The sequence below is a fragment of the Aethalodelphis obliquidens genome, unplaced genomic scaffold, assembly GCF_003676395.1.
Source record: "Aethalodelphis obliquidens isolate GAN/ISIS:26980383/991018 unplaced genomic scaffold, ASM367639v1 scaffold56, whole genome shotgun sequence".
NCBI lineage: Eukaryota > Metazoa > Chordata > Mammalia > Artiodactyla > Delphinidae > Aethalodelphis > Aethalodelphis obliquidens.
Window position 1 is genome coordinate 1135050 of NW_020838000.1, and position 25063 is coordinate 1160112.

At 50.5% G+C, this 25063-nt stretch overlaps 1 protein-coding gene across 1 annotated transcript in view; it reads right to left on the reverse strand.

Moving 5' to 3' along the window:
* RARB (retinoic acid receptor beta) overlaps nucleotides 1-24187 on the reverse strand; it is a 32677-nt gene extending 8490 nt beyond the window's left edge. Inside the window, exons 1-2 of the mRNA XM_027086495.1 lie at nucleotides 23992-24187; nucleotides 16615-16791 (exon numbers count right to left, since the gene is read on the reverse strand). Of these exons, the coding sequence (XP_026942296.1) occupies nucleotides 16615-16791; nucleotides 23992-24084 (270 nt within the window). The 5' untranslated portion in view covers nucleotides 24085-24187. The remainder of the gene's footprint in view (nucleotides 1-16614; nucleotides 16792-23991) is intronic.
* Between the last annotated feature and the right edge of the window lie 876 nt (nucleotides 24188-25063).

Genomic DNA, 25063 nt, shown 5'->3' on the forward strand with positions numbered 1-25063 from the left:
TGAACCTGCAATGGTGACCACATGGGAACAAACTGTCTCCCCAGGGGACGTGCCAGCAGCCTGCCATTCCTGAGAAGGAAACCCCTGTGCTGGGAGCACAAGTCTCCTCGCTGTGCAGCTTCTGAGATGACCGCTCAGGAAGCCACTGCCTAAATGTTACGCGAAGTATGCTGACTTAAATTTAATAATAAATACACTGCTAGAGCCTGGGTTCCTGGCCACTGGCTTGGCCCTGCGGCTCCCCGCCTGCCCCCCATGCCTGAGCAGTTATTTAGGAGTTGACTGGAGACAAGATGGTGGAGTAGAAGGACCTGAGCTCATCTCCTCTCAGGAAAACTCCAAAATCACAACTAACTGCTGAACAACCAGTTACAAACCCATTGACCAAACAGACTGGAAACTACCAAAAAAAGGTATTCTACACCCAGAGACAGACGCCCCCAACGAGAGGGGGGGGGGGGGGGGGGGCGACACACAAACTGGAAAATAATTATTTCGCAGAGGTTCTCCCACAGGAGTGAGACTTCTGAGCCCCATGTCAGGCTCCCCAGCCTGGGGGTCTCGCATCAGGAGGAGGAGCCCCCAGAGCCTTTGGCTTTGAAGGCCAGCAGGGCTTGAGCGCAGGAGCTCCACAGGACTGGGGGAAACAGAGAATCTGCTCTTGGAGGGCGCATACAAGGCTTCACATGCGCTGGGACCCAGGGCAAAGCAGTGACATCGTATCAGCCTGGGCCAGACCTACCTGCAGGTTTTGGAGGGTGTCTCGGGGAGGCGGGGGTTGGGTGCGGCTCACTGTGGGGAAAAGGACACTGGTGACAGAGGTACTGGGAATATTCATCAGTGTGAGCGCTCCTGGAGGCCGCCATTTTGGCAGAGACCTGGCCCCACCCAACAGCCTGCAGGCTCCAGTGCTGGGACGCCTCAGGCCAAACAACAAGCAAAACAGGAACACGGCCCCACCCATCAGCAGACAGGCTGCCTAAAGTCACCCTGAGCCCACACACTGCCTCTAGACATGCCCCTGCCCACCTGAGGGACGAGACCCAGCCCCACCCACCAGAGTGCAGGCACCAGTCCCTCCCACCAGGAAGCCTGCACAAGCCCCTGGACCAACCTTACCCACCAGGGGGCAGACACCACAACCAAGAAGAATTACACTCCTGCAGCCTGAGAAACAGAGACCACAAACACAGCAAGTTAGACAAAATGAGACGGCAGAGGAATATGTACTAGACGACGGAACAAGATAAACCCCCAGAAGAACAACTAAGTGAGGTAGAGCTAGCCAATCTTCCTGAAAAAGAATTCAGAGTAATGACGGAAAAGATGATTCAAGATCTCAGAAAAAAAATGGGGACACAGACTGGTGAGATACAAGAAATGTTTACAAAGAACCAGAAAATTTAAAAAACAAACAAAGATGAACAGTACAATACTGAAATGAAAAATACACTAAGATGAACCAATACCAGAATAACTGAAGCAGAAGAATGAATAAGTGACCTGGAAGACAGAATGGTGGAAATCACTGCCATGGAACACAAAAAAGAATGCAAAGAAATGAGGACAGTCTAAGTGACCTCTGGGACAACTTTAAATGTGCCAACATTCACATTATAGGGGTCTCAGAAGGAGAAGAAAGAGAGAAGGGCCTGAAAAAATATTTGAAGAGGTAATACCTGAAAATTTCCCTAACATGAGAAAGGAAACACTCACTCAAGTCCAGGAAGCACAGAGAGTCCCAGGCAGGATAAACCCAAGGAGGAACACACCGAGACACATAGTAATCAAACTGACAAAAATTAAAGACAAAGAGAAAATATTAAAAGCAACAAGGGAAAAACAACAAATAACATACAAGGGAATCCCCATAAGGTTATCACCTGACTTTGCAGCAGAAACTGTGCAGGCCACAAGGGGGGCGGGGGGGGCACGATATATTTAAAGTGATGAAAGGGAAAAACCTACAATCAAGAATACTTTACGGGCTTCCCCGGTGGCGCAGTGGTTGAGAGTCCGCCTGCCGATGCAGGGGACATGGGTTCGTGCCCCAGTCCGGGAAGATCCCACATGCCGCGGAGCGGCTGGGCCCATGGGCCGTGGCTGCTGGGCCTGCACGTCCGGGGCCTGTGCTCCGCAACGGGAGAGGCCACAGCAGTGAGAGGCACGCGTACCACAAAAAAATAAAAAAAAATAAAATAAAAAAAAAGACTATTACAAGAGGGACTTCCCTGGTGGCACAGTGGTTAAGAGTCCGCCTGGCGATGCAGGGGACACGGGTTCGAGCCCTGGTCTGGGAAGATCCCACGTGCCATGGAGCAACTAAGCCCGTGTGCCACAACTGAGCCTGCACTCTAGAGCCCGCAAGCCACAACTACTAACTCACCTGCTGCAACTACTGAAGCCCGTGCACCTAGAGCCTGTGCTCTGCAACAAGACAAAGCCACTGCAATGAGAAGCCTGCACACCACAATGAAAAGTAGCCCCCAATCGCCACAACTAGAGAAAGCCTGCGTGCAACAACGAAGACCCAACGCAGCCAAAAATAAATAAATTTATATAAAAAAAGAATGTTACAAGAGACAAAAAAGGACACTACGTAATGATCAAGGGATCAATCCAAGAAGACGATATAACAATTGTAAATATATATGCACCAAACATAAGAGCACCTCAATATATAAGGCTAACAGGCTAACAGCCATAAAAGGAGAAATTGACAGTAACACAATAATAATGGGAGACCTTAACACCCCAGTTTCAGCAATGGACAGATCATCTAGATAGAAAAGCAATAAGGAAACACAGGCCTTAAATGACACATTAGACCAGATGGACTTAATTGATATTTAGAGAGCATTCCATCCAAAAGCATCAGAATACACATTTTTCTCATGTGCACATGGAACATTCTCCAGGACTGACCACATGCTTGGCCACAAAGCAAGCCTCGGTGAATTTAAGATAACTGAAATTGTATAAAGCATCTTTTCCGAGCACAACGCTATGAGATTAGAAATCGACTCCAAGAAAAAGAACTGTAAAAAACACAAACACATGGAGACTAAACAATATGCTATTAAACAACCAATGGATCACTGAAGAAATGAAAGAGAAAATCAAAAATATCTAGAGACAAATGAAAACAAAAGCACAACAATCCAAAATCTATGGGACGCAACAAAAGCAGTTCTAAGAGGGAATTTTATAGCAATACAATCTTACCTCAGGAAATAAGAAAAACTTCAAATGAAAACTTAACCCTACACCTAAAGCAATTAGAGCAAATAAAGAACAAACAAAACCCAAAGTTAGCAGACGAAAAGAAATCATAAAGATCAGAGCAGAAATAAATGAAATAGAGATGAAGAAAATAACAGAAAAGATCAGTGAAGCTAAAAGCTGGTTATCGGAAAAGATAAACAAAATTGATAAACCTATAGCCAGTCTCATCAAAAAGGGAGAGGGTTCAAATCAATAAAATTAGAAATGAAAAAGGAGAAAAAGGATCATAAGAGACAACTGCAAACCAACTGTATGCCAATAAAGTGGACAACCTGGAAGAAATGGGCAAATTCTTAAAAAGGTTCAATCTCCCAAGACTGAACCAGGAAGAAATAGAAAATATGAACAGACCAATCAAAAGTACTGAAATTGAAACTGTGATTAAAAAACTCCCAACAAACAAAAGTCCAGGATCAGATGGCTGCACAGTGAATTCCACCAAACATTCAGAGCAGAGTTAACACCTACCCTTCTGAAACTGTTCCAAAAAACTGCAGAGGAAGGAACACTCTCCAACTCATTCTATGAGGCCACCATCAACCTGATACCAAAACCAAAGATACCACCAAAAGAAGAAAATTACAGGCCAGCATCACTGATAAACATGGATGCAAAAAACCTCAACAAAATACTAGCAAACCATACACCATGATCAAGTGGGATTTATCCCAAGGATGCAAGGATTCTTCAATATCCACAAATCAATCAGTGTGATACACCATATTAACAAACTGAAGAATAAAAACCATATGATCATCTTAACAGATGCAGAAAAAGCTTTTGACAAAAGTCAACACTGGAGACAAGGGGAAGATGGCGGAAGAGTAGGACGCGGAGATCACCTTCCTCCCCACAGATACACCAGAAATACATCTACATGTGGAACAGCTCCTACAGAACACTTACTGAACGCTGGCAGAAGACCTCAGACCTCCCAAAAGGCAAGAAACCCCCTACGTACCTGGGTAGGGCAAAAGAAAAATGAATAAACAGAGACAAAAGAATAGGGATGGTACCTGCACCAGTGGGAGGGAGCTGTGAAGGAGGAAAGGTTTCCACACACTAGGAAGCCCCTTCACGGGTGGAGACTGCGGGTGGCAGAGGGGGGCAGCTTCAGAGCCGTGGAAGAGAGCGCAGCAACAGGGGTGCGGAAGGCAAAGCGGGGAGATTCCAGCACAGAGGATTGGTGCCGACCGGCAATCACCAGCTCAAGAGGCTTGTCTGCTCACCCGCCGGGGTGGGTGGGGCTGGGAGCTGAGGCTCAGGCTTCGGTCAGAGCCCCGGGAGAGGACTGGGGTTGGCGGCGTGAACACAGCCTGAAGGGGTTAGTGCGCCACGGCTAGCCGGGAGGGAGTCCGGGAAAAGGTCTGGAGCTGCCGAAGAGGCAAGAGACTTTTCTTTCCTCTTTGTTTCCTGGTGCGCGAGGAGAGGGGATTAAGAACGCCGCTTAAAGGAGCTCCAGAGACGGGCGCGAGCCGCAGCTAAAAGTGCGGATCCCAGAGACAGACATGAGACGCTCAGGCTGCTGCTGCTGCCACCAAGAAGCCTGTGTGCGAGCACAGGTCACTATCCACACCCCCCTTCCGGGGAGCCTGTGCAGCCCGCCACTGCCAGGGTCCCGGGATCCATGGACAATTTCCCCGGGAGAATGCACGGCGTGCCTCAGGCTGGTGCAATGTCACGCTGGGCTCTGCCGCCGCAGGCTCGCCCCGCATCGTGCCCCTCCCTCCCCCCGGCCTGACTGAGCCAGAGCCCACGAATCAGTGGCTCCTTTAACCCCGTCCTGTCTGAGCGTCTGAGCGAAGAACAGACGCCCTCCAGCGACCTACACGCAGAGGCGGGGCCAAATCCAAAGCTGAGCCCCAGGAGCTGTGCGAACAAAGAAGAGAAAGGGAAATCTCTCCCAGCAGCCTCAGGAGCAGCGGATTAAAGCTCCACAATCAACTAGATGTACCCTGCATCTGTGGAATACATGTATACACAACGAATCATCCCAAATTAAGGAGGTGGACGTTGAGAGCAAGATTATGATTTTTTCCCCTTTTCCTCTTTTTGTGAGTGTGTATGTGTATGCTTCTGTGTGAGATTTTGTCTGTATAGCTTTGCTTCCACCATTTGTCCCAGGGTTCTATCCGTCCTTTTTTTCTTCTTCTTAATATGTTTAAATTTAATAACTTTATTATATTTTACTTTATTTTACTTTATCTTCTTTCTTCCTTCCTTCCTTCCTCCCACCGTCCCTCCCTCCCTCCTTTCTTTCTTTCCTTCTTTTCCTTCCTTCCTTCCTTCCTTCCTACTTCTACTAATTCTTTCTCTCTACTTTTTCTCCCTTTTATTCTGAGCCGTGTGGATGACAGGGTCTTGGTGCTGCAGCCAGGAGTCAGTGCTGTGCCTCTGAGGAGGGAGAGCCAAATTCAGGACACTGGTCAACAAGAGACCTCCCAGCTCCACGTAATATCAAATGGCGAAAATCTCCCAGAGATCTCCATCTCAACACCAGCACCCAACTTCACTCAACGACCAGCAAGCTACAGTGCTGGAAACCCTATGCCAAACAACTAGCAAAACAAGAACACAACCCCACCCATTAACAGAGAGGCTGCCTAAAATCATAATAAGTCCACAGACATCCCAAAACACACCACCAAACATGGACCTGCCCACCAGAGAGATAAGATCCAGCCTCATCCACCAGAACACAGGCACTAGTGCCCTCCACCAGGAAGCCTACACAACCCATTGAACCAACCTTAGCCACTGGAGACAGACATCAAAAACAGCGGGAACTACGAACATGCAGTCTGCAAAAAGGAGACCCCAAACACAGTAAGATAAGCAAAATGAGAAGACAGAAAAACACACAGCAAATGAAGGAGCAAGATAAAAACCCACCAGACCTAACAAATGAAGAGGAAATAGGCAGTCTACCTGAAAAAGAATTCAGAGTAATGACAGTAAAGATGATCCAAAATCTTGGAAACAGAACAGACAAAATGCAAGAAACATTTAACAAGGACCTAGAAGAACTAAAGATGAAACAAGCAACGATGAACAACACAATAAATGAAATGAAAAATACTCTAGATGGGATGAGTAGCAGAATAACTGAGGCAGAGGAACGGATAAGTGACCTGGAAGATAAAATAGTGGAAATAACTAATGCAGAGCAGAATAAAGAAAAAAGAATGAAAAGAACTGAGGACAGTCTCAGAGACCTCTGGGACAACATTAAATGCACCAACATTCGAATTATAGGGGTCCCAGAAAAAGAAGAGAAAAAGAAAGGAACTGAGAAAATATTTGAAGAGATTATAGTTGAAAACTTCCCTAATATGGGAAAGGAAATAGTTAATCAAGTCCAGGAAGCACAGAGAGTCCCATACAGGATAAATCCAAGGAGAAATATGCCAAGACACATATTAATCAAACTGTCAAAAATTAAATACAAAGAAAGCATATTAAAATTAGCAAGGGAAAAACAACAAATAACACACAAGGGAATCCCCATAAGGTTAACAGCTGATCTCTCAGCAGAAACACTGCAAGCCAGAAGGGACTGGCAGGACATATTTAAAGTGATGAAGGAGAAAAACCTGCAACCAGATTACTCTACCCAGCAAGGATCTCATTCAGATTTGATGGAGAAATTAAAACCTTTACAGACAAGCAAAGGCTGAGAGAGTTCAGCACCACCAAACCAGCTTTACAACAAATGCTAAAGGAACTTCTCTAGGCAAGAAACACAAGAGAAGGAAAAGACCTACAATAATGAACCCAAAAGAATTTAGAAAATGGGAATAGGAAAATACATATTGATAATTACGTTAAATGTAAACGGACTAAATGCTCCCACCAAAAGACACAGATTGGCTGAATGTATACAAAAACAAGACCCATATATATGCTGTCTACAAGAGACCCACTTCAGACCTAGAGACACATACAGACTGAAAGTAAGGGGATGGAGAAAGATATTCCATGCAAATGGAAACCAAAAGAAAGCTGGAGTAGCAGTTCTCATATGAGACAAAATAGACTTGAAAATAAAGACTATTACAAGAGACAAAGAAGGACACTACATAATGATCAAGGGATCGATCCAAGAAGAAGATATAAGAATTGTAAATATTTATGCACCCAACATAGGAGCACCTCAATACATAAGTCAAATACTAACAGCCATAAAAGGGGAAATCGACAGTAACACAATCATAGTATGGGACTTTAACACCCCACTTTCACCAATGGACAGAGATCATCAAAACTGAAAATAAATAAGGAAACACAAGCTTTAAATGATACATTAAACAAGATGGACTTAATTGATATTTATAGGACATTCCATCCAAAAACAACAGAATACACATTTTTCTCAAGTGCTCATGGAACATTCTCCAGGATAGATCATATCTTGGGTCACAAATCAAGCCTTGGTAAATTTAAGAAAATTGAAATTGTATCAAGGATCTTTTCCAACCACAATGCTATGAGACTAGATATCAATAACAGGAAAAGATCTGTAAAAAATACAAACACATCGAGGCTAAACAATACACTACTTAATAACAAAGTGATCGCTGAAGAAATCAAAGAGGAACTAAAAAAATACCTAGAAACAAATGACAATGGAGACACGACGACCCAAAACCTATGGGATGCAGCAAAAGCAGTTCTAAGAGGGAAGTTTATAGCAATACAAGTCTACCTCAAGAAACAGGAAACATCTCGAATAAACAAACTAACCTTGCACCTAAAGCAATTAGAGAAAGAAGAACAAAAAAACCCCAAAGTTAGCAGAAGGAAAGAAATCATAAAAATCAGATCAGAAATAAATGAAAAAGAAATGAAGGAAATGATAGCAAAGATCAATAAAACTAAAAGCTGGTTCTTTGAGAAGATAAACAAAATAGATAAACCATTAGCTAGACACATCAAGAAAAAAAGGGAGAAGACTCAAATCAATAGAATTAGAAATGAAAAAGGAGAAGTAAAAACTGACACTGCAGAAATACAAAAGATCATGAGAGATTACTACAAGCAACTTTATGCCAATAAAATGGACAACCTGGAAGAAATGGACAATTTCTTAGAAATGCACAACCTGCCAAGACTGAATCAAGAAGAAATACAAAATATGAACAGACCAACCACAAGCACTGAAATTGAAACTGTGGTTAAAAATCTTCCAACAAACAAAAGCCCAGGACCACATGGCTTCACAGGCGAATTCTATCAAACATTTAGAGAAGAGCTAACACCTATCCTTCTCAAACTCTTCCGAAATATAGCAGAGGGAGGAACACTCCCAAACTCATTCTACGAGGCCACCATCACCTTGATACCTAAACCAGACAAGGATGTCACAAAGAAGGAAAACTACAGGCCAATATCACTGATCAACATAGATGCAAACATCCTCAACAAAATACTAGCAAACAGAATCCAACAGCACATTAAAAGGATAATACACCATGATCAAGTGGGGTTTATTCCAGGAATGTAAGGATTCTTCAATATACGCAAATCAATCAATGTGATAAACCATATTAACAAACTGAAGGAGAAAAACCATATGATCATCTCAACAGATGCAGAGAAAGCTTTTGAAAAATTCAACACCCATTTATGATAAAAACCCTGCAGAAAGTAGGCATAGAGGGAAATTTCCTCAACATAATAAAGGCCATATATGACAAACCCACAGCCAACATCATCCTCAATGGTGAAAAACTGAAACCATTTCCACTAAGATCAGGAATAAGACTAGGTTGCCCACTCTCACCACTCTTATTCAACATAGTTTTGGAAGTTTTAGCCACAGCAATCAGAGAAGAAAAGAAAAGAAAAGGAATCCGAATCAGAAAAGAAGAAGTAAAGCTGTCACTGTTTGCAGATGACATGATACTATACATAGAGAATCCTAAAGATGCTACCAGAAAACTACTAGAGCTAATCAATGAATCTGGTAAATTTGCAGGATACAAAATTAATGCACAGAAATCTCTGGCATTCCTATACACTAATGATGAAAAATCTGAACGTGAAATCAAGAAAACACTCCCATTTACCACTGCAACAAAAAAATAAAATATCTAGGAATAAACCTACCAAAGGAGACAAAAGACCTGTATGCAGAAAATTATAAGACACTGATGAAAGAAATTAAAGATGATACAAATAGATGGAGAGATATACCATGTTCTTGGATTGGGAGAATCAACATTGTGAAAATGACTCTACTACCCAAAGCAATCTACAGATTCAATGCAATCCCTATCAAACTACCACTGGCATTTTTCACAGAACTGGAACAAAAAATTTCACCATCTGTATGGAAACACAAAAGACCCCGAATAGCCAAAGCAATCTTGAGAACGAAAAATGGAGCTGCAGGAATCAGGCTTCCTGACTTCAGACTATTCTACAAAGCTACAGTAATCAAGACAGCACGGTACTGGCACAAAAACAGAAAGATAGATCAATGGAACAGGATAGAAAGCCCAGAGATAAACCCACACACATATGGTTACCTTATCTTTGATAAAGGAGGCAGGAATGTACAGTGGAGAAAGGACAGCCTCTTCAATAAGTGGTGCTGGGAAAACTGGACAGGTATGAGATTAGATCACTCCCTAACACCATACACAAAAATAAGCTCAAAATGGATTAAAGACCTAAATGTAAGGCCAGAAACTATCAAACTCTTAGAGGAAAACATAGGCAGAACACTCTGACATAAATCACAGCAAGATCCTTTTTGACCCACCTCCTAGAGAAATGGAAATAAAAACAAAAATAAACAAATGGGACCTAATGAAACTTAAAAGCTTTTGCACAGCAAAGGAAACCATAAACAAGACCAAAAGACAACCCTCAGAATGGGAGAAAATATTTGCAAATGAAGCAACTGACAAAGGATTAATTTTCAAAATTTACAAGCAGCTCATATAGCTCAATAACAAAAAAAAGAAACAACCCAATCCAAAAATGGGCAGAAGACCTAAATAGACATTTCTCCAAAGAAGATATACAGATTGCCAACAAACACATGAAAGGATGCTCAACATCATTAATCATTAGAGAAATGCAAATCAAAACTACAATGAGATATCATCTCACACCAGTCAGAATGGCCATCATCAAAACTAGGAACAATAAATGCTGGAGAGGGTGTGGAGAAAAGGTAACACTCTTGCACTGCTGGTGGGAATGTGACTTGGTACAGCCACTATGGAGAACAGTATGGAGGTTCCTTAAAAAACTACAAATAGAACTACCATATGACCTAGCAATCCCACTACTGGGCATATACCCTGAGAAAACCATAATTCAAAAAGAGTCATGTACTAAAATGTTCATTGCAGCTCTATTTACAACAGCCCAGAGATGGAAACAACCTAAGTGCCCATCATCGGATGAATGGATAAAGAAGATGTGGCACATATACACAATGCAGTATTACTCAGCCATAAAAAGAAACGAAACTGAGCTATTTGTAATGAGGTGGATAGACCTAGAGTCTGTCATACAGAGTGAAGTCAGTCAGAAAGAGAAAGAGAAATACCATATGCTAAGACATATATATGGAATTTCAGGGAAAAAAATGTCATGAAGAACCTAGGGGTAAGACAGGAATAAAGACACAGACCTACTAGAGAACGGACTTGAGGATATGGGGAGGGGGACGGGTGAGCTGTGACAAAGCGAGAGAGAGGCATGGACATATACCAAACGTAAGGTAGATAGCTAGTGGGAAGCAGCCGCATGGCACAGGGAGATCAGCTCGGTGCTTTGTGACCGCCTGGAGGGGTGGGATAGGGAGGGTGGGAGGGAGGGAGACGCAAGAGGGAAGAGATATGGGAACATATGTATAACTGATTCACTTTGTTATAAAGCAGAAACTAACACACCATTGTAAAGCAATTATACCCCAATAAAGATGCTAAAAAAAAAAATAAATAAATAGACACATCAAATTTCAAAAAAAAAAAAAAAGTCAACACCCATTTATGATAAAAACTCTCCAGAAAGTGGTTAGAGAGGGAGCCTACCTCAACATAATAAAGGTCATATATGACAAAACCACAGCAAACATCACTCTCAGTGGTGAAAAGTTGACAGCATTTCCTCTAAGATCAGAAACAAGACAAGGCTGTCCACTCTTGCCGCTTTTATTCAACATAGTTTTGGAAGTCCTAGCCATGGCTATCAGAGAAGAAAAAGAAATAAAAGGAATCCACATTGGAAAAGAAAGTTAAACTGTCACTGTTTGCTGATGACATGATACTATACATAAAAAATCCTAAAGAGGTTACCAGAAAACTCCTAGAGCCTATCAATGAATCTGGTAAAGTTGCAGGATACAAAATTAATACACAGAAATCTCTTGCATTTCTTAAGAATGGAATATCAGACACAGAAATTAAGGAAACAATCTCACTTATCGTTGCAATAAAAAAGATTAAAATACCTAGGAATAAACCTACCTAAGGAGGCAAAAGACCTGTACCCTGAAAACTATAAGACACAGATGAACAAAACTGAAGCTGACACAAACAGGTGGAAAGATACACCATGTTTTTGGATTGGAAGAATCAATATTGTCAAAATGAATATACCACCCAAGGCAATCTACAGATTCAACCCAATTGCTATTAAATTACCAATGGTATGTTTCACAGAATTAGAACAACAACAAAAAAATCTTAAAATTTGTATGGAAACACATAAGACCCCGAATGGCCAAAGCAATCCTGAGAAAGAAAAATGGAGCTGGAAGAATCAGACTCCCTGTCCTCAGACTGTACTACAAAGCTACAGTAATCAAGACAATATGGTACTGGCACCAAAAACAGCAATACAGATCAATGGAACAGGATAGAAAGCACAGAAATCAACCCATGCTCCTATGGTCAATTAATCTATGACAAAGGAGGCAAGACTATATGATGGAGAAAAGACAGTCTCTTCAATAAGTGGTGCTGGGAAAACTGAACAGCTACATGTCAAAGAATGAAATTAGAACACTCCCTAACCCCATACACAAAAATAAACTCAAAATGGATTAAAGACCTAAATGTAAGACCAGATACTATAAAACTCTTAGAGGAAAACATAGGAAGAACATGCTTGGAAGAAATGCTTGGACAGCAATATCTTTTTGGATCCACTTCCTAGTGTAATGAAAATAACAACAAAAATAAACAAATGGGACCTAACTAAATTTAAAAGCTTTTGCACAGCAAAGGAAACCATAAACAAAACAAAAAAAACCATTTTCTCCCACAGAATGGGAGAAAATATTTGCAATCAAAGTGACCGACAAGGGGTTAATCTGCAAAATATACAAACAGCGCATGCAGCTCAATATCAAAAAAACAACAGAATAAAAAAATGAGAAAACCTAAATAGATATTTCTTCAAAAAGACATACCGATGGCCAAAAGGCACATGAAAGGATGCTCAACATCGCTAATTAGAGAAATGCACATCAGATTACAATGAGGTATCATCTCACACTGGTCAGAATGGCCATCATGAAAAAGTTTACAAACAATAAATGCTGGAGGGGGTGTGGAGAAAAGGGAACCCTCTTGCATTGTTGGTGGGAATGTAAACTGATACAGCCACTGTGGAGAACAGTATGGAGGTTCCTTATAAAACTACAAATAGAGCTGCCATATGAGCCAGCAACCCCACTCCCAGGTATGTGTCCTCAGAAAACTATCGTTCAAAAAGATGCATGTGCCCCCGTGTTCACAGCAGCACCACTTACAATAGCCAACACATGGAAACAACCTAAATGTCCATCGACAGAGGAGTGGATAAAGAAGATGTGGCACATGTATACAACAGAGTATTACTCAGCAGAAAAAGGAATGAAATAATGCCATCTGCAGCAACATGATGCACCTAGAGATTATAGACTATACTTACTAAGTGAAGCAAGTCACACAGAAAAAGACAAATATCATATGATATCACTTATATACGGAATCTAAAAAAAATGATACAAATGAACCTATTTACAAAACAAACAAGACTCACAGACTTCGAAAACAAACTTATGGTTACCAAAGGGGAAAGGTGGGGGAAAGGATAAATTAGTAGGAGTTTGGGACTGACATATACACACTACTATATATAAAACAGATAATCAACAAGGACCTACTGTAGAGCACAGGGAACTCTACTCAATACTCTGTAATGACCTGTATGGGAACAGAATCTGAGAAAGAATGGATAGATGTATATGTATAACTGACTCACTTTGCTGTACACCTGAGACTAACACGTGGTAAGTCAACTGTACTCCAATATAAAATAAAAAATCAAAAAACATTTAATAATATATTTTAGTTAACCTAACAGATCCAACCTACTGTTTTAAGAACATAAAGAATCATCAAGGAGATATTTCGTATTATTAAACACGAAGTCTGAAACCACGTACTTCCTTTAACACCACAGCACTCAGACCGGCTGCACTCCAGCACAGCTCCAGACAGCAGCGTGTGGGTGACTGTGTACACACCTACACGTGCAGACACGCGTGTCCGTGAACGTGCACAGAGACGCTCTGGGCTTAGCGGCGATGATGGTGGTGGTAAGGAGGATGACGGCTATGGTAAGGGAGCTCTTCCTAAGTGCCAGGTACTGAGTCAAGTGCTTCCCGTGCACTAACCCCATCCGTTGTCCCTTACTGGGGAGGAGCTACCATCACACCCACTTCAGCGGGGCTGCTCGGAGGGGCAGAGCCAGGGTGTGAGCCCGGGAGTCCGGTCCCAGCACGCCCATCTCGCAGGGACCGCTCAGTACCCGGAGGCCAGCAGGCTGTGGCTTTTCTCACAGGGACCCTGGATCCTGCAACGGCACAGGCAGCTGGGCCTCCGAGAGCAGAGCTGGCCCCTCTCAGGCCGGGGTCCTGTCTCCACTGAGTCCCTGGGGAACAGCCCTCCCTAGTGGGGCCCCAGAGCCACAGATGGTGCTAGAAACCAGGCAGGGCAGTCACCGCTGCGTGGCCAGGAGTGAGGCGCGGGTGGATGGCGGAGGGGAGTGCGGGCGGACTCCTCGGGACTGTCAACCAGACCCGCCCCCGCCCGGGCCTCCTCGGCCTGTCCTGCAGGAGACACAGCACAGGCGCTGGTGGCCACGGGGGCAGCACGTGGCCAGGCCTGGTGCCCCGGGACTCTCCTTCCTAGGGGCTGAGAACAGCTGCAGCCCGTGTGTGCCCATCCTTGCGCCTCGCGGGCCCACTCCCGCCACACACCAGTGGCTTCGCTGAGAAGCCGCCTCTACCGTCAGCCAGTTGATATCCTCACTCAAGAGATGCTCTTTGACGTTGTGTGTTTTTCAGGATCTTGTGCTTTTGCTAGAAATTTTTGGACATGAACTTGTCTGGAGCTAAATAAGTATTCCTTCTGCCTGTCTCATCTGACTGGAGATCCTGCCCTGCCCCCACTAGGGCTTCCCCCCTCTGCATGCCAACCCCACACTGCACCCCGAAAGGCCAGTGGGAGCAGTGGAAAGGTCTCCCGACTGCCGGCCCAGAGCCTGGACTCCGCCCTGCGTGCCCTGCCGACCCCGCCCCTGCTTTCACTGCCGAGCCCCCCACCTGATCCACGCTCCACCAGGGCCGCGTGAGCCCGCAGAAGGGCCTCCCCTGGTTGACTCGCATTCCTATTTTACACACGGGTACACTGAGGCCAGGAGGGGTCACGGGAAGTGGCTCCTGTCCTTCCCAAGTCCCCCGAGGGCAAAGGGAGGAGAGCTGCCGGGTTCCGAGTCAGTGTGAGATGCGAGGAGACGGCTGCTGGGGCCCGGGTGGGGCCCTGATCCCTGAGCACCTGCCGCTGTGGCAAGAAGGCCCTCCCCACCCCGAGGACCTCAGAGCATCCTCTCACCCGTCCTTTCCCGAAGGGCGGCAGGGGAGGGAATCACAAACGGCCGCCACCTGGCAACCAGACAAAAGGAGAACCAAGAAGCAGGCACAGGCCAAAGCCAGAGTCGGGAGGTCCCAGGCCCTGCAGTGGCCATGCGGCACAGGGTCAGGACCCCATGGTTGCGGTGCCGCCGCGTGGCAGCGTCCAGCGGCTCAGGTGAAACTGGGCTGAGCGCCTCACGCTCGGCACTCGTGAGGACACACCGGCGCCCCGTTGTTCACTGCCCCCAGAACTCCTCCCTACATCGTGACCCACAGGCAAGCTGCCCCTCACCCTGGGTGCCGGGCAGGCTCTGTCCCCAGGCCCAGCCCCCGCTTGTGCTTCTAGGGCCTCAGAGCTGCAATGCCTCTCACGCCGCTGGCGTGCAACCTAGCACTCAGGTGACTCACCTGGTCTGCAGCTCCTCCTGTAAAACGGGCTGGGTCTCCACCCCCGGCCCACTCTGTCACGTGCGGCTCAGATGAGCTGAGGTTTGCAAACTCGACAGCGTGTGGGTATGTGACAGATTTTGGGTTTTTGGCCGTGTGGCTTGCAGGATCTTAGCTCCCCGAGCACGGATGGAACCCGTGCCCCCTGCAGTGGAAGCGCAGAGTCCTAACCACTGGACCACCAGGGCAGTCCCCGTATGTGACAGATTAATGCTGCTCTGATGTTTCATTTTTTCTGAATGCTCCTAGGTCCATCCAAGACCCTCTGATTTCATGAGAAGAAAAGTATCATAGATACCCTCGTGACCCCTGGCCCCTGTAGGTTACAGAGTAACCGTTACCACTCCTCCTAAGATCCGGCTCCCAGTGAAAAGACACAAACATTCGAGCTTCCTGCACAACTGCCCCATCCTGAGCCCCCTCTCCTCCCGAGAGGGACTGTGGGAGGCGTGTGTGCGTGTGTCTAGTTACAGTTACTGTATTTGCTTTGCACAACTGTTTATACCCAAAGCTATGAAAGACGTAATAAAAAGAAAAACCTACGCTTTTAAAGCACCTCAAAAGCTCACCTTACCTTCCCTACGTTGTGACGCGTCCCTGGGGGCTGCCCCCCACCTCCTCCAGAGGCCCAGCACACACTTCCCCAGGCGGGACACGCCCCTGCCACCTCCAGTGCTTCCCTGCCTGACGACACCGGCACTGGGGCCGAGGCCTGCAGAGGCCGGGCTGGGATGGGCCTCACCCCTCCAGGGCCCTGGAGCCACAGTGTGGCACTGAAGGGTTTTGGGGCCCTTTCCCAGGCCACACAGAGGGGCGCCCACACTGGGGAGAGAATACGAAGCTTCTGTCCAGCTCCGGGGACACCTCTGGCCATTGGGCAGCAGCAGGAGAGGCTAGGGATCCAGGGTGCCTCAACCCCTCCTCCCTGCCCACCCCGACGGCGGGCTCAGGCCACATACCAGGATGTCCAAACAGGCCGCCTTCAACAGGGTGATTTGGTCTGCGATGGTCAAGCCGGTGAAGCCTGGCAGACGTTTAGCAAACTCCACGATCTTAATAATGCACTTGGTAGCCAGTTCACTGAATTTGTCCCAGAGGCCCAGATCCAGTCGGACTCGATGGTCGGCACTGGAATTCTACGAAGGAGAGAAAACACCGTCAGGGGTAGTTGTGGGAAGCCAGGTGGAAGGCAGGGGACCGAGCACGTCTCCCTCGAACGTGCTGACAGTTCACTCTTCACGGGGAGCCTCCGGAGGTGGGGGAGGTGACCTTTCAGCTTAGCGCCATTTTAAAAATGCTCAAAATCTTATCCCCGTGCTGCTGGGTAATCAACTCCCAGATGCGGGAACCTCTGTCCAGCGACCACTCCAGCTAGTAACCCAGATGGACTCGTGGCTCTGCCGCCTCAGGAGAGCCGAGACGAGCCGTGGGAAGAGAGGCCCTTCCTGAGATGCTGGATCCAACCATGCCTGACCCACACCAGGATTTTATTTTTTAGTCTAAGTCGGTTTGAGTTTGGTTTCTATCACCTGCAACAGGAAGAATTCTAATTAATGTTTCAGTTACAGCTTGAGATGGTTTAGGTGTGAGAGCTTCACGTTCTCCACCCAAAGAACGGTCACGAGGTAGAGAAGGGGGCCCACCCCCACGGCCACCAACGCCTCCCGCCTGGATTACTGTGACAGCTCCTCATGGGTGGCCCTCACTCTACCCTGACCTCCGCACGGTCTGTTCTTTTACCAGAGGAATAAAGGGATCCTTCAAAAACGCAAGTCAGAGCAAGTCACTGTGCTGCTCAACATCTGCAGTGATCTCTCACCTCACTCAGATGGAAAAGCAAAGTCCTCTCCGCGGCCTGCAAGGCCGGCCCGCTCTCTCCCGTCTCCCCCAGCTCCACAGGGCCCTGCTGTCCCCGGACCAGCGGGCGCGCCCCTCTCCCCGGCCTGCTCTGCCCGCAGACGCACTGCTCATTCCTTCCCGGCTGGGCAAACCTGAGCCCCCGCCCGACGACTCTGTGGACCCCACACCTGCTCTGTGGTCCCAGCCCGCAGCCCCCGACGCACACTCTCGTTTACTTCCTGCCTCACTGTCACTGCCGCGTCCTCAGTGTCCAGAACAGCGCCTGGTACACAGCAGGGGCTCAAAACGTTTGTTGAGTGAATGAGTGAGTGAATGAGGCTTCCATGAGTCCACGCTCGTGTAGGATGTCTCAGGGCAACCACCATGCGAGGACGAGGCTGCCCTGGGCCGGGGCCTCTGGCGGCCCCGGGGGGCGCCAGATGTGCAGCAACTGGCAAGGTCGAGGCTGGCGCTTGGGCCCCTGACACCCGGGGACACGTCCACGTAGTCTATAAAATGAACTGTGTTTTTCTTGTTTTTTTATTTTTGCGGTACGCGGGCCTCTCACTGTCGTGGCCTCTCCCGTTGCGGAGCACAGGCTCCGGACGCGCAGGCCCAGTGGCCATGGCTCACGGGCCCAGCCGCTCCGCGGCACGTGGGATCTTCCCGGACTGGGGCACGAACCCGTGTCCCCTGCATCGGCAGGTGGACTCTCAACCACTGCGCCACCAGGGAAGCCCTGACCTGTGTTTTTAAGGTTGGCGGGGAAGCTGAAAGGGAAGTTTGCATACGGGGTGGCACAGAGGCCCTAAAACAGGTGGAGGCTGGCTGCCCCCTGGCGCTCCTGCGGAAAGGGCCAGCGTCCTGCCCGCCACTTCACCCCATCTGTCCCTAAGGACCTGGGGACACAGCGCAGCCGGAGGAGCTTGAGCCCAAGCGTGAGGCCACTGCGTCTGTAATGCCTGGTTTGTGGGAAGATGACGCGGGAGGGGAGGGGCACAGAGGTGAGCGGACAGCAGGAAGTCATGTCACCGCAGCGCCCATCCTCTGCCCAGCCCAGCACGTGAACGGAGCCTCCATCAGCCTCGTACGAGGAGACTTCATCACGCACCGGGCCCGCCATCCTTCTATTAAAAATACTGCACAGCCGTCTTAACGGCATGTGAATCTAACTCACCACCATGCAAACCAAAGGGAAGAGGCGGTTGAGAAAACACAGAATAACCTGGCGTCTTATCATCCTGGTTGCTGGACTCACACGGCATGAGCTTAATGGCTTATACGCTATCCTCCAGCGCAGACAGTGCAGAGCTCGGCCCGTCTGGGGGGAGTGGAGGCGGTTAGGGGGGCCCTGGGTGGGGGCTGATCCCGAAACCAGGGGAGGAGAGAAAGCGAAAGGCTCGGGCTGGGAGGGGCCTCGCCGGCAGCTCAGGGGAGCGGAACACAGCAGAGGGGCAGAGGCAGCCGCTGCCCCCTGGCCCCCCGAGCACCGGCGAAGCCCAACCCCACCACGAGATCCAGTTAAAGGGCCACTTTGGTCAAGCAAACGGACGCCTTCCCGCTGCCGTGCGCTTCTCTGCTGCTTCTCTGACCGGCTACCTTCAGAACGAGGCCCGTAAATGGACTGGAATCGCGGTGTCTTTAAGCCCGTCTGTGGCAGCTGCAGGCACTACAGTGCTTCAGCCAGGGCTGCTTGTCCTTCTCAGCCAAGGAGGAAACGCAGAAAGCCTTAAAAGGGACGAGGAGCTAAGGTTCCCGGGGGTGGAACACCGGGGGCCCGGGTCCAGAGTCTCTGCCTGCCGACTGTCCTGAGAGGCTGATGTCCTTTCAAGCTCCACCTGCAGAATGCTCCCGGCGTCCACTGGGCATGCTCCTCCTGGAACAAGCCCTCCTCCGGGGCTCACCGGGAGCCAGGCCCTGCTCTAAGCGCTGTATGATGAACTCCCTCTAGTCCTCAGGACACCCGCACCTGGCAGCTGCGTCAGTGCCCACCGGCCAGCGCAGAGGCAGCTCGTGCTGCAGCCCTGGGCCCACCCTCTTGGGGCACCGCACGGCCTGAACTTTGTCTCCGGAAGCCTGTCCCCTGGTGAGAAACCCCAGAGGCTGAAAGGTGCTCGGCGTCGCCAGGACGAGGACGTGATGCGCGGGCCGGCGTCCACGGTCCACAGACACACGCCAACTGCCAGCTGGGCATGTCCATCCGCAGGAAGACGACACACAGAGGCCCCAACACACACGCTTCTAACCATGTAGCAACCGCCCTGCCACCGAGGGGAAGAGACAGGGATGGGGCAGGGGCGGGGCTCTGAGGGCCCCCAAGTGTTTCCTGGACGTCTGGCTAGAAGCGAGGGAGACGGTGCAGGACTTCCCTGAAGCTAATGTTTCAGGGGTGCTCCTGGACCCCTCCCCCACCAAGACACCTGGGCCAGGACAGGAGCTGGAGGGGACCCTCTGGACAGCCAGGGGGTCTCAGAATGCAGGGGCCTTGGTGGAGGGCAGGGTGTGGCCTGGGGGCACCAGCTGCAAGATAGAGGGTGTCCAGCGTTCCACATGCTAGATTCGGGGTGGCTTCGTGATCCTTTGGGTGGATTAAGGGCTCCTCACATCTCCACAGCCCCACCTCCCGAGCCCTCGGAGGGCAGCCCGTGTCCCGCAGGGCCTGTGAGGGGGTGCACAGCCGCACATGGCGGGAAGCGGGAGCAGACAGCCCAGGCTGGGCCGTGCCCCTGGGAGACTGCCTTGCTGTCCTAGCCACACTTAACGCTGCCAGGACTGGGCTTGTGGCTCCAAAAAAGGACCAAGCATTCATACAGAGCCAGGAGGAGGAGACCTGTCTGTTCTGCATGTCTCTGGACCAGAAACAGTACAGGGCGCGCCGGTATGCTTCCCTCATCTACCCTCCCCGGCAGCCCCACCAGGGAGTCACAGCTCCGACTCCTGTTACACAGATGACGAGCTGGGCTCCAGCGACGACGCCAAGGTCACGGAGCTCCCAAGCAGCACCAGCAAGATGTGAACCTGGGCCTAGGAAGCCCCAAAGCCCGGATGCCAGGGTCATGGTCGCCGAGGAAGCAGAGCAAACCCCCCCAGAGCTGGGCTGTGTACTCTTTGGAGAGTGCAGCGTCCACAGCCCCACCCTGGTCCTCAGAGTCCCCCCTGGCCCCCTTGCTTTTCAGGAAGGTCACTGGTCAGAAGCCTCGCCAAAGAGCCCGGCGCTGAGCCTGCAGGTGAGCACCCTGTCCAGGCCCAGGCGTGGGGGGTGGGTGCCAGCTTCCTGCCCTCCCCTCTCGTTCCTGGGTCCTGACCAGGGTCCCAAATCGACCTTAATGAGGAAGAAAAAGGAGCTACTCTTTCAACGATCTGTAGGCGGGCAGCTAGCTGCCTTTCTAATTCCTCCCTGCCCATTTATTCCAAAGCCATCTGACAGGGATGCCAGCCGGGCAAAGGCACCGAAGTCCCCTCGCAGTGGAAGCAGCTGCCCGTCGACAAGCTCCTTATGGAAAGCGCTCGCCCCGTGGCCAAGTGCCTGCAAAGGATGTGTCCTGGCTGCTGCTCTTCGTTCACACCTGCGCCTACTTCCCGAAAGGACTGCGAGCTGCTTACAATAAAAACAGAGCTAGATCTGTGCGCAGAGAGAAGGGCTGGAGGAAGCAGCAGCGCCTGCAGGGCGTCAGGCCGCCCCGTGGTTAGGGATCGTCCCCTGGAGACGGGACGGGAACGGCCACTTTCCCTGCTGGATCCAAAGAGGCGCAGAAAGCCCTGCAAAGCGCTTAGGACTAAGGGCCCTCACTGGGGACCGAGGGGGCAGGGAAGGGGCGCTGGTGGCTCTCGGGGAAGCCCCTGCCTGGGGCTGGGAGCAGACCCTGAGACTAGGATTCCAACGCGAGCAGCTTATGTGGGCAGAGGTCCTGGGAAGCACTGGGAGAGGACTGGGGAAGGGCCGTGGGCACCGGGCTCCACCTTGTTGGAGAGCTTTGGGAGCCGTCGGGCCGGGGCTGCTCCCAGGAGTGTCGACCCCGCCCCCCTCTGCCCCACCGTGTGAAGCACGCTGCCCCACAGGCGCAAAAAGCCTCGAGGAAGCGTCGTGGGGCTGCAGGATGAGCCACAGGGATGCGGGATGCGGGATGCCAGCAGCGGCCCCACTGGCCTGGAAGCAGGTGAAATCAGACCTCGGGCACAAAGAGAATCCAGAAGGAGAGGCTCTCGGATTCCGCCAGGAGGCCTGGGGGAGGGAAGGTGGGGAAGGGCCCAGAGAGGCCGACCAGAGTCCCTGGCTGTGCTGACCCGCAGAGGGACGACGGTCCCGAGGGGGCGCTTTGGTCCCAGGCTGCACCAGGGCGTGTGTACTTGTTTGCCCTGCCCTCCTCCAGACCAGAGTGGCGGCCACTTCACCTGGTGACCAGGTGAGGCAGAGTCTGGGACACGGACGAGGCCACCCTGACACCCCAACCCGGGGAAGAGAGCCGGGGCCCCCGGAGGGCAGCAAATGACCCCATGGGTTGTCTCTCACCGCGGGACCTGGCTTACAAGTTTCCGCCTCCAAGAAGCCCTCCCTGCTGGGACTGTTCTCTTTTACTCTGTCTTCTGGAGGGAAAGTTGATTTATCCCTGGGTAACAGACCCGTCCTCCTAGCTAGACGCCTGGTGTCCCCCGTCTCCACCCTCCTGAGACACGGTGTACCGTGTGGGGTTAGAAGAGCTGCCCCGGAGTCAGACTGCCCACGTCCAAGGACACCCGCTGGCTACGGGGCATGGGGAAAGTGACTTATTCCTCTGTCATACGGGGCGCTGCACCCGCCTCGCGTTGCCTCCGTAAGGAGTAAAAGAATTCACACAGCGAGAGTACGTAGCGCGGCCCCTGGTACGGAGGAAACGCTCAGTGAGTACCGGCTGTAATAATGATGACCGTAACGACAATAAAGACTCCTGATCACTAACCGTCGACTTCTCTCCACCACTTCAGACTGAAATTCAAAAACGAGGCCGAGGGAAGTGAAGTAACGCGCACACGGTCGCACGGCTGGTTGGCGGCAGAGCAGGATTTAAACCACATTCATTCCTAGCACCCCTGCTCCTGACTCACGGCGTCACCCGCCACCCAGGTCTCCGGGCCTGCCTTCCCTCGCAGGCCGACCTCAAGGCTCCCGATGCCGCCCCGTCCTGTGTCTGCTCTGGGCGCCCCTGTGCGCAAAGGGGACTCGTCCGCTGAGTCAACAGCAGGCCAGGTCAGCAGCTTCACAGACTGGCCAGCGTCTCTCCTTGTTCCTGACACCAGGGCCTGGGGGCCCAGAAGATCGTCCTGGGCCCCGCTACTCGAAGTACGCTCGTGGCCTTTGCTACTCAGAGTGTGGTCTGCAGACCAGCAGCACCTGGGAGCCTGTGAGCAACCCCCGCCCACACGTGCTGAACCAGAACCTGCATTTTAATGGCTGCCAGGTGCTTTGTAAGCTGGCGGAGGACTGGGGAGCAAGCTCTAGGTTCTTCTTCTCCGGACAGCTCAGCCAGGGGACTTGCGGCTGAGTCCAGCGTCAGCTCTTTAGAAGCTGGTGCCACCCACCGTGCAGCCTCGGTGCCCCACTTGCTGTTCTTAGGCCCCGCCCGCATCATCATTTCACCTTTTTATCCCCATGACCTTCCCTACTATTCTTTTTCTAGCACGTCTCAATCAAACCAGCAAACACTGCAATGCCTGGATTTTTAAAAAGCGCGTCTACCAGCATCTCGGGCGGGCAACGTGAGCCACTGAAGAGGCCAGAACACCATTCTAGTTGCACTCACTCATTCAGTCGACAAATATTATTGAACGCCACATGCTGGGAATACACGTCAGCGCACAAAACACATGCAAAAGCCACTAAAAAATTCAAGTACCTAAAGACATCTCCACCAGCACATCCAGACCAGCCGAAAAGGCCTCCTGCCTTGTGACCTCACCTGTCCCCCACCCCCTTCTCTTCACTTCTCCCTCAGCGAGGCCATTCCCAGGGGAGCACAGGGAGCAGAGAGGGACCTCCCAGCTCGGTCCCCCTTCGCTTTCCCGGTCCCCACCCCCAGACCTTCTGTGGAGCCAGACCCTGGGCGGGGTAGGCCCAGTCCCCCGGGCGGGCTCTTCCAGCTGGAGCGGGGACCGTGAAAGGCTCAGCCCGGCCCTCCGTCCCCGCTAGGCTCTGCACCGGCGTCCGCCGCCGGGACCCCCGGCCGCCTCTCCGGCCCTCCTCGGCCCCTTCACGCGGCTGTGGGTCCCCGCGAGCAGCAGCCACGGCTCACTCACCCTGGCCCGGAGCCTCGCACGTGCCCAAGCTGTGCGTCCTGACCGAGCGGGAGGAAACAGCCACCCTACTCAGCGGCTGCTGCGACCCCGGCCCGGACGACCGGCCGCGGCGTCTCCTTCCTCGGCCTGGGCCTGCCAGGGTCGGGGCGGGGAGCGTGCGCACGTGCGCCTGCGTGCGAGCGTGAGTGCGCGTGCGCGTGCGCGGCGGGGTGGGCGGGGCCTCTCACCGTGGTGTACTTGCCCAGCTGGCAGAGCGAGGGGAAGGTTTCCTGGTGGGCTTTCCGGATCTTCTCCGTGAGATCGTCCAGCTCGGCCGTCATTTCGTAGCTCTCCGTGCATTCCTGCTTCGAAGGCTCCTTCTTTTTCTTGTTTCTGTCATTCCTGACCGCTGCAGACAAGAGAGCAGACAGACCAGGGTCATTCGTGGCCAGGGCAGCGCTACCCGATGCTGCCTGGGAAGGGATGGGGGTCGGGGGGAGGGGATCCGACCAGCACATCTCCCGAGGCGAGGGGGTGGCTGCCGGCGGACTTGTCTGTCTGCGCTGCAGCCTCCAGCTGGTTCCTAAGGAGAGCTCAGCTCACCCAGAGGGCCTAGAGCCTGTTTGTTCGGAGGGAACTTCCTATCTGGACTCGTTCCTGGAAGAATTTTTCCGGGCAGGTTCCCCGCAGTTCCAGAGGGGATGGCCTGAAAGGCGCTCCAGGGAAACCCCTTTTTCCTGGGAGACACGTCCCAGAATGGAGCCAGGGATTCCTAGCTGGGCCTTTCGGTTCATTTTTTTGCTTTTCAGTTTTCTGAATTAACTGGCAACTTTTTTTTTTTTTTTGGCCCCAGCTTGTGGGATCTTAGTTCCCCCACCAGGGATCGAACCTGGGCCCTCAGCAGTGAGAGCACAGAGTCCTAATCACTGGACCACCAGGGAATTCCCTTAACTGGCACTTTCGAAGAAATTCATCTCCAAGGGTATGGGATTTGGGGTGTTGTCCCTTCATGTTTTTCTGCTACCTAAACTTTCTGTATTAGTCATACAGTCTTTTATTACTTACAGTTTTAGAAAGTAATAATCTATGCATCATGAGCCCTCAGCCTGGAAAGCTGTCCATTCATTCAACCTTTATCTGCCCGCAGCCCTCATCCCCACACTTTGTCTGGCCCTGGACCTCATGGGCATGGTCTTGGCCTCCATGCTGGGTGGTCGTCCCACAGAACAGCCTCTCAGATGACCCAGATTCGAGGAGTACTCAGAGCTCTGGCTCTGGCAAGGGTCTCCTGGGGAAGGAACCTGGGACCCAGGGAGGCTG